The sequence below is a fragment of the Mercurialis annua genome, linkage group LG2 (genome assembly GCF_937616625.2).
Source record: "Mercurialis annua linkage group LG2, ddMerAnnu1.2, whole genome shotgun sequence".
NCBI lineage: Eukaryota > Viridiplantae > Streptophyta > Magnoliopsida > Malpighiales > Euphorbiaceae > Mercurialis > Mercurialis annua.
Window position 1 is genome coordinate 853,311 of NC_065571.1, and position 10,375 is coordinate 863,685.

General features: G+C 30.2%; 1 protein-coding gene across 1 annotated transcript; it reads right to left on the reverse strand.

The window, feature by feature from the left end:
• Positions 1–7,959: 7,959 nt before the first annotated feature.
• On the reverse strand, positions 7,960–8,715 carry LOC126670670 (zinc finger protein 7-like). Its single transcript, XM_050364471.2, has one exon. It carries the CDS (start codon positions 8,574–8,576, stop codon positions 8,052–8,054), a length of 525 nt encoding a protein of 174 aa, XP_050220428.1. The 5' UTR covers positions 8,577–8,715; the 3' UTR covers positions 7,960–8,051.
• Between the last annotated feature and the right edge of the window lie 1,660 nt (positions 8,716–10,375).

The window sequence follows — 10,375 nt, forward strand, 5'->3', positions numbered from 1 at the left end:
AAATTTTTCAACCTCAGTCAACATTTACTAACCCTCCTCATCCCTCAATCCAAATATAGTTTAGCGTTTTTTTTTTTCAATTTAAGCATATACTACCATTTGTCTCGGATATTAGCATAACTTTTCAAATGTTTTTATTTATTAGCCTATGTCCCGTTTACGGCCGTTGAAATCTAGCGTGGCTCGCCGAATTGCCTCGTCAGCGGCAGCCTGGCCTTCTTTATACAAAGTCGTTTTGGATTATTCCTACCATATAGCACAGACTACAATTTTATCTCAAATAATAGCACAATTTCAAATATTTTAAAATTTTAGTCTAAAATGCGTTTCCGGATATTGGAATTCAATGTGCACATTTAAAAAATAAATGCACATTTATCATACAAAAACATATATAGGGTTGTGAATTTATCTATCTATCTATAACTATCTTATATGTGGGAAGGGGGGGACAGATAAAATTACGATATTAGTCTTCAATAATTAAAAAAATTACATAGTTAAATACAAGTCTAATTCTAATAAGAAAAACAAACTCTTAACATTTAGATTGTTTAATAAATAACTAACTAAAATTTAATAGAAGTTTAATTGTAATAGGAGATTATAATTTGAATGAGAGTTTCACGTGAATAAGGAATAAAAGTTCAATCGTAATTAGAATTTAAGAAGAAAAATTATAGAGATTAAACGGCATTTAGATTCTTTTTAATGAAGTATATATTAAGTTCATGATTAGGTTAGATAAATAGTGGGCATGTTTATACAATTTCGGATTAATAATGGTGTACTGTAGATTAAAGTTAAACTGTCAGTTTTTGTTTAGTACTACATTATATTTTGAGTGAAGGTTCAAAAACCCCCCTGAACTTGGCACGAAGTATCAAATAAGCCCAACCTCACAAAACCGGATCAAACCACCCCACAACTTGTCAAAACCGGATCGGTTTCACCCTTTTGACCAAAAAAGAGAGTGGAATAAGCTACTTTTAAAAATTAACCCTAATTAATCTTAATTAAAACACTAATTGATTTATTTAATTTAAAATTTAAGTAATATATAATTGGGGGTTTTTTCTACCTTTTTTCTAATCACTCTCACTAAAATTAACCCTAATTACTAAACTGAAAATACTAAACCGGCCGCCGACCACCTCCGGAATCAATTCCGGCCACCCCTCCCCGACCCACCTCCGGAATAATCAAATGAAGAACAGATCCACCTGGGATCTGTTCTTCATTTTGTTCTTCAAATGAAGAACAGATCCCAGGTGTGGGATCTGTTCTTCATTTGAAGAACAGATCCCAAATGGGATCTGTCGTTCACGAAGAAGGACAGATCCCAGGTGGGATCTGTTCTTCAAAAACGAAGAACAGATCCCACGCTGGGATCTGTCCTTCAACGAAGAACAGATCCCAGACGGGATCTGTTCTCCGTTTTTGAAGAACAGATCCCGTCTGGGATCTGTTTTCAGTTGAAGAACAAATCCCGTCTGGGATCTGTTCTTCAACTGAAAACAGATCCCAGACGGGATCTGGAGCGGAGACGCCGGGGAAGTAGCGGCAGAGACGCCCGGGGAGTAGCGGCGACGGTGGAGAGCGGCGGCGGTGGGTACGTTCGGCGGCGGTGGGTATGTGGCCGGAGAAGAAGATGATAGTTGGAAAAAAGCATAAAAAGATCCCTTTGATTTTATTTTGAAATCAATTTGATTTTTAAAGTATTAAAATGTAATAAGTTATAAAAATATATTAAATGTTAATTTTGTGAATGATTTAAATATTAAGGACTATTTTAATCTTTTAACCCTCTAAAACCACTTAAAGTAATGTAAAACCGGAGAGTGTGTTCACTCTCTAGGGTGAGAGTGGGGAAGGGGGTATTTGATACGTTTTTGCATAGTTCTGGGGTGGTTTGATCCACTTTTGCGAGGTTGGGCTTATTTGATACTTCGTGCCAAGTTCAGGGGGGTTTTTGAACCTTCACTCATTATATTTTAGACAAATGTTCATTTATCCATATATATCAACTACAGTATATTAATAATATAATATGGTACCTTTTAAACTGTAAGTCTGTAAGATGCTAATCTAAAGCGAGAGTTACAATTCATCATTAATCAAACCTATGTGCTGTAATTTGAATTTCAATAAAAAATAATTTATTCAAAATTGAACTATTATTATTATTTAATAAATTAATCAACATTCGAATATATTTAATGATTTAAATAATATTTAATATATATACATATAACGGGTCAAATAAATTTCACTATGTACTATAATTTAAATAAAAATAATATATAATAATTTAATAAAATCTAAATTATTATTATTTAATTAATAGTTAATATATAAAACGGGTCATATTAAAATCACTCGACGATTACAATTTTAATTTGAATAAAAAAATTACATTAATTCATTGTAGATTAAACTATTAAATAATTTAATTAATATTTAATACACACAACGGGTCATGTAAATGTCGCTCACGTGCGTAGCACGTGGCGAAACGCTAGTACTATATATAAAAGCACAGAGGGGGGGGGGACAGACAAATTTACTGAATAATCCTTTTTAGTTTACTACTAAATAAAGAATTTATAGTTATTAACTAATTAGTTATTTAATTAATCACTATTGTAATTAAAGTCCTAATTAGAATATGTAGCTAAATTATCTCCAATTTAGTTTATAGTATGTAAAAAATAACTAAATTTTCTCCAAATTAGTAGGAATACCTATATTTTAGTTTGATTAAATTACAAAATTAAAATACTGTATTTGGTCAATATAATATTATTTAAATTTCTATCTTATTATTTTTAAAGATATTATTAATAAAATTAAGTTAATTATTAAATAAGGTTATTATAAAATCAAAAGAAGAATAAATTCAATATGAAAAAATATTTAATAACCGAATATATTATATTTACTTTACAAAAATTCTTAATTAATTTAATATTAATTATAAATAAAAAATTGATATAATTATAATAAATTTACTAATATGTTCATTGACGAGTTACATTACGAGCCCCGTGCATAACACGTAATGCGAAACTAGTATTATAAAAATTTGCTAAGTATTCTGAACAAGCATATGCTTCAGAGGTACATCATTTTTATTATAAAAATTATCGAGTACTAGATTAATTTAGTTATTTTATTTATTTTGATGATTTTTTGTTTTTAAATTTAGGATTTTAATGTGGATCCATACTTCTGATTCCGACATATTTTTCTAAAATTTTGTTGGATGTTTTGATTGAAAGATTCTATACTTCTAATTTTTACGGTATTAATGTTAAAGTTGTGAGTTTCTGACCGTGGTGTTAGAGTTTATAAATCTATGATTATGATTCTAGGGTTGTGAACTTATGGTCGTGATGTTAGGGTTAGCTGTGATTCTAATGGCCGAAAATAGATTTTAGGCTAAAATTTAAAAATATTTGAAAGGTTGTGCTAATATTTGAGACAAACTGATAGTTCGTGCTATTTGGTAGGAATAATCTAAAACGATGTCACATGGAGAAGGCCATGCCGGCGCTGACGAGGCACTCCGGCAAGCCACGTTGGATTCTAATGGCCGGAAACGGGATGTAGGCTAAAATTTAAAAACAACTGAAAGATATTTTAATATTTGAGTCAAATGGTAGTATGTGCTTAAATTGCAAAAAACGCTAAAAATTGTGCTATTTGATAGAAATAACCCTTTTTTATGAACTATTTTTTTTTATCATAAATTAAATTTTATTAAATAAAGTGAAAATATTTATAATATAAAATAATAATGAGTCGATTCCGACATATTGTTCTAAAATTTTGTTGGATGTTTTGATTGAAAGATTCTATACTTCTAATTTTACGGTATTAATGTTAAAGTTGTGAGTTTCTCACCGTGGTGTTAGAGTTTATAAATTTATGGTTATGATTCTAGGGTTGTGAACTTATGGTCGTGATGTTAGGGTTAGCTGTGATTCTAATGGCCGAAAATAGATTTTAGGCTAAAATTTAAAAATATTTGAAAGGTTGTGCTAATATTTGAGACAAACTGATAGTTCGTGCTATTTGGTAGGAATAATCTAAAAACGATGTCACATGGAGAAGGCCATGCTGGCGCTGACGAGGCACTCCGGCAAGCCACGTTGGATTCTAATGGCCGGAAACGGGATGTAGGCTAAAATTTAAAAACAATTGAAAGATATTTTAATATTTGAGTCAAATGGTAGTATGTGCTTAAATTGCAAAAAACGCTAAAAATTGTGCTATTTGATAGAAATAACCCTTTTTTATGAACTATTTTTTTTATCATAAATTAAATTTTATTAAATAAAGTGAAAATATTTATAATATAAAATAATAATGAGTCGTACTAAAATCAAATAATAATACTAAAACACAGTCATCCGATAAGACTATCTCTTTTATAGACATATGAATTTGCCCAAGTGGTAATTTTGTCACTAAAGGCTATATTTGTCACTTTTATTATTTTCAGTTTTAAATTTTAAAAACAAAAAAACAAAAATATAGGACAAATACTTCATTTCTATTCATCCAAAAGGTATGAAGAAAATCTTAAAATTTATAAAAGAGTATAAAGCTTTTTTTTTATATATATAAAATATTTTAAGAACGGTGCAATTTATTATTGATGTGTTTATTTTGTTACTAACTATTTAAAAAGAGAAAAATAATAATATAAATGTATGGAAAATAAATAAAAATTATTACTGCTGTGAAGGTCGATAGTGACTGTTGGTGAGGTTGGAGCTGAAAGAACTAGTACAACAAAGATTGGCGGTGAAAAAACGAATGTTTATATGGACGACGTATTATCGCAAGAACTTTATCTTCATCATCGTTATAATTTTTTTTAACAAAAAATTCATTAACCTAGATATAATTCTTGAAAACTGAAAGTCGATAAACTCAAAGTCGCATGTGAGTTGGTAAGGCGCTCGTCTAATTTAAGTGAGGTCGCGGGTTCGAACCATATGTACTCCTGAATGCAGCCATTTAAAATTTGGGGTTAGAGTTTGCTTTCCGAAAGGAACCTACACTACTCGAGTGAGATTAATCTGAATGTGAAAGGTTTAAAGGTGTCGTCCCATAGTTGGGACCCGTTCATGAAACCTCATGGACCATGTACCAAAAAAATGTTGATAGGAGAAATTTGATTAGTCTTTTCAATAACAATCGATAGTACTAGGGAAAAAGGTCATTCATGCTCCTATGATTTAGAGTCAGGATCAAATTAGCCCTTAATGTCCAGAAAGGTTCAATTGTGCCTCCAACGCTTGAAATTTTGAATAAGCAGGCCCCTCAGTTTGACTCAGTCTTTAACTCCATTATTTTAATCTTACGTGGCTATTTTTTTACTGTTGCCATTAATGACATGACTTTTCCTTAACTGAAAAGAGTCATCCATGTCCCTATGGCTTAGATCCGTCTATGTCAGAGATTATCTTGGATTCGGAACAAAGAGAAGAATGGAAAAGCGACCTTTCATACCCTTCAATACATCGAGAACTGAAATATTGATATAGATAGAGAAAAACAATAAGTCGATCAGGCACCCACCGTCAATGGCGAAAGAAGGCAGTAAAGTCTACTACTGTAATTTTCATGCTCAACACGGGCATCATACCAAGGAATGTGGAATCCTCAAAAGAGATATTGGCAAAATGATTAATTCAGGAAGGCTTAAGAATTTTGCGGCATCTCCACCACCTTAGCAAAACAAAAAAAACTACCAATACATGAATGAACAACTGTTTAAATCAAGATATCTAATCCCCGTCCAAGAGACAACATGTGTATCTTCCATTTCTGAATAAAGTTCAGATGAACTGGATAATAAAGAATAAGATTCCCACAAATGGCGCAAGTGACAAATCACTAAAAACAAGGGGGTGATTTGCTAGAACTCCGGAACCTGAGAACAAAGAACACAGTAACGTCGGAATGAACTTTTTGGGAGCTCACTCCAACGCTCAAATAAGTATTTAGTGAAGAAGAAGAGTTAAATAAGAATAGAAAGATGAGAGATAAAAAAAAGAGCCACTTACGGTTTAAGGATAAAGTAATTTATATAGTTTACTCTTCTTCTTCACTCGTGCTTCCTGTGTTGAGTGTCCCCCTATGCTATAAGCTGACCTGGCCTGTTTTGTTATTTTGGTATTCAGAGCGCGAATGGCGCAGTGTGTGTTCTCTTATCTGAAAATCTTCAGCGGTCTCCTTGACTATTATGGCCTTCCTTTTTCTTTTACAAGTAATCTCCTTTATGTCTAATTTTGACTGCTTCTTTGATGATACAAGTTTAGGATTAGACATAAGGCAATCCAGGGAAAGACTTGTTTAGTCGGGGATTGAAATTTTCATAGGCCTGTAAGCATGGTGCATTCCATTTTGCTAGAATTGATGACATGTATTTTTGGAGGTTGCTTCGCCCCTATTGAATTATCAATTACTTAACTTCATTAATTTGATTGCCTAGATAATAGCTTGAGTTATTTTTTAATCATACTTGATAATTAATCCTCGTGTGATCGATACTCTACACACTGCTGTTTTACTTGATAATGATTCATATATTGCGATTTCACACTTATATGATGAGGGTTCAAATATGAATGGGTAATTCAATTCTTAAATTTGATCATAGTTAATGATAATTCCAATGCAAGATGTGTTCATTGTTATGCTTACCAATTTTTATTGGTTGCTGTATGCTACTTACTGTGGTGGACACTTTTAGTTATTTATCAATGATTATGAACGCGGTTGGAGCTTCCTGTAAAGAAAAAGACGACAAAAAAACTATAAATCTTTTAAATAAAAGATTGTTATTAAGCTCAAACATAAAAAATGGAAGGCAAAGAACCAAGCAGGTTACAAAAATCAAGTGAAACAATTCAAACATTTAAATATATCATTCCGACAAATACACAAATAATTTTAGATAAATCTAACAAGATCTCGAGATTTTTCTTTTATAAATAAGATCTGGAAATTTGTGGTGAGGTTTTCATTATGATACAATAAGATGTATATTATTGACGTGGCCTGCAGTAATAGAAATATTCCTAGTTAGTGTAATTTTTAGAGAAAAAACGCATAATCATACGTATCCAAAAATAGGAATTATACCATCAAGTTCAGAAATCAATAACTTATTTTTTTTAATAATTGGAGAGGGAGGAGCGCTTAACACTTTGTGTCCAGCGTTTATACCATTTGAACTACAGTTCATTGATAGAAATCAATAACTTATTATTCTGATACTATAATGACATAAAAAATCAAATTGAAAAAGATCAAGTTCAGTAATTTATCTCAGAATTACTCAGGCTGATTTCACTTTGCCGGTTGGAGAATCTAAGTCTCTAGATGTTTATACAAAAGAAAAGCATCAAATTTTCACAAACTCTTAGTTACTTTGAATGAATGGATGAAAATCTAGAGAGAATTATTTTTTCTTTTTTCTTAGTTTGATATTATATTTTATAAGTTTTATGTGTGTTTCCTGTAAATTCTATAAATGTAGATGTTATAGAGGATGCAACTGGTCATTAGCAGTTGTCTTATATGTCATTCAACTATGCTATTTTAATGTGATATGTGGCTCATAATGAGCGATGTTTATTCATTCATTGATGCTTATAGTCTTTCAATAGAAAAATAATTCTGAAATTTTGATTCTACAAGAAGATTCAATGAAATGAATTTTATAATTTCCCAGAATAATTAGTAATATATATGTATGGATCGGCTAGAAGACATCGAAAATCATGGAAGCTAATTTGGTTTTTCAAGATTTGAAATTTGTGGAAGAAAAGGAATCCTTCATAGTTGGATGTTTTAAATTTGAGGCCGTTTTTGCCATCCACATTTATGCCGTTGAACTAATATATTAACCAATTATCAAACATATATGGACAACAGATATAATCAATACACAAGAAATGGATATTTTTCAAATCTGCAGATAATTAACAGGAAAAATAAAAATGCTAACAGATTTTGGTTTTGGGATTTTATTAAAGTCGAAGGTTTAAGTCTAGCTTAATTGATTCTGATGGTGGCTCTGCCGCCATGCTAAAGCTCCCGGGCCATATCATCAGATAATTCATGGCCTCCTCAAAATCCATCGTGAAGGGCACATATCCCGTTCCAAACCCTACACGAGCTTCTTTAACGTCGAGTCTCTCTGCAAGTGTCATTCCTATTTCTTCTCTGCTTAGAACGGCGGCATGGGGTCCGACTCCAAGTGATCTGTTCGTCAGAAAACCCATCATTCTTAGCGACTGGTATCTTCTGCTGGCTGCACCTCTTTCCTTCTTATGACCATTCTGATGACCACCAAGTGCCTGTGAACTGTCGAATTTCCTGCTGCAAAAGCTACACGGGAAAGTCTTAGGTTTCGACTGCTGTCGTCGATCGTAATTCCCACCTAGGCTCAGATTCAGCCATTCGGAACTGTTGTTGCTGATTTTTAGCTCATCTTCATGGGGTTGATTGATGAATATCTCAACTGCAGCCGCTTCATCTTCATTGAAACTCATATTTTTTTCTTTTTGTTTTAGAAGAGATCGAGTTGGGGAAGAACTGAAGAGGAGATCAAATTATTAACTAGACTTATATTGATTATGTTGTTTTTTGTTTTACTCGCTTCAGTTCAGTGACCCACTCGATGAAGCTTAGTGTTTCAGGAGACAATGCTTGTGTCAGCTTCTTCAGTGTTATTTCCATTAAGCTTACGATTAAATAGGGTTAACAATTTGAGAATATCTTATTGTAATTATTTTAACAGATATACTATTTAATAAAATTAACAATCTGATTCGTTTAATTTTACTGATTGAAATAAGGCTTAATATTTATTTAACCCCTCAACTTTATCATTTTATTCCATATGCGATCTTTAAATTATTTTTTTGTTTCATTGTACCTTTTAACTATTTTTTTTATTCTATTTAACCCCTAAACATTAACATTTTATTTCTTGTAACCTTTGAACTGATTTCGTGTTCCATTAGACCTTTTTATTATTTTTTGTTCTATTTAACCCCTCAAACTATTCTATTTGTTCTATTTAACCCCTTAACTATTCTTTTACATTTAAACTTATATTTTTTTACCCATTTAACCTCCTCAAAAATATAAATATGTAATTTTCAAACATAATATATCTAAAATAAATGCTTAAAAGCATATAAATTAATTTATATACAATGACATATGATTTTTTTTAAATATTTTTTTTATAAGTTAACGACAGTATAAATTAGAAAGAAAATGATAAAAATAAATAAAAAATATTTAAAGTTGATCAAATAATTAAATGATATTACTTCTTGAATATGTAAATGTTTTTTTACATTTCAACAATGAAAAAGGAGTTTGTCTCTTTTGGTTAACGATATTTATAAAATACATAAATTTATTATACTTTGATAATATTAAATGAATGTTTAATTATTTAATAAATTATAAATTTTAGTGTGTTTCGTAAATTTAACTCAAATTTCTAAAATTAGAAATTTTAAGATACCAACTTTTAATTTTTTGCAACTTCAAACTTTTCAAATCAATTACGAATCTTTTAAATTTGTGTTTAAATTATAAAACACGCTAAAATTCATGATTTTAAAAGCAATTAATCCTTAAATGGATTTTTAAATAATATATAAAATACATCGCTCTTTATTTTAAATGTAAGAAACATATTTATATCTTTTTTAAAATTAATACATTGTGTGAGAGGTTAAATGGGTAAAAAAAGTAGTTTACATATTCATTGGAAAAAATATTTAATTAAGGGGTCAAATAGAACAAAAAAAATAGTTAAGAGGTCTAATGGAATAAAAAATTAGTTTAGAGGTCGCATGGAATAAAGTGGTAAGGTTTAGGGATTAAATAGAACAAAAAAATAATTAAGAGGTTCAATGTAACAAAAATTTAATTTAGAGGTCGCATGGAATAAAGTAGTATAGTTTGGGGGTTAATAATGTATTAAGCCATTGAAATAATTATATATCCAAACTCTAATAACGTGTGTTATTTATGTAAATTATTTAATTTTAATTAAATTGACATTGGAATATAATTATTCAAATAAATGCAAAGCCACTTGAATAATAAAAGAGACTATCAGTTAAAAATAAAATTAATGATGATATTTTGTATGTTACATAAAAAAAATATCAAACTTTTTCCTTGTTAGTTTTAGTGATTTTTTTTTCATGTTACACTAAAAATATTTTATCCTTTTTGATTTTTAATTTATGGCTATTCCACTTGTCCTAACAAACCAAATTTTAACAAATTAGACTATTCAAATTATTTTAGATAATATAAATTA

Bases quoted from the DNA above. Each gene is read 5' to 3' on its own strand.
- LOC126670670 (XM_050364471.2), bottom strand. From the start codon at position 8,576: ATGAGTTTCAATGAAGATGAAGCGGCTGCAGTTGAGATATTCATCAAT.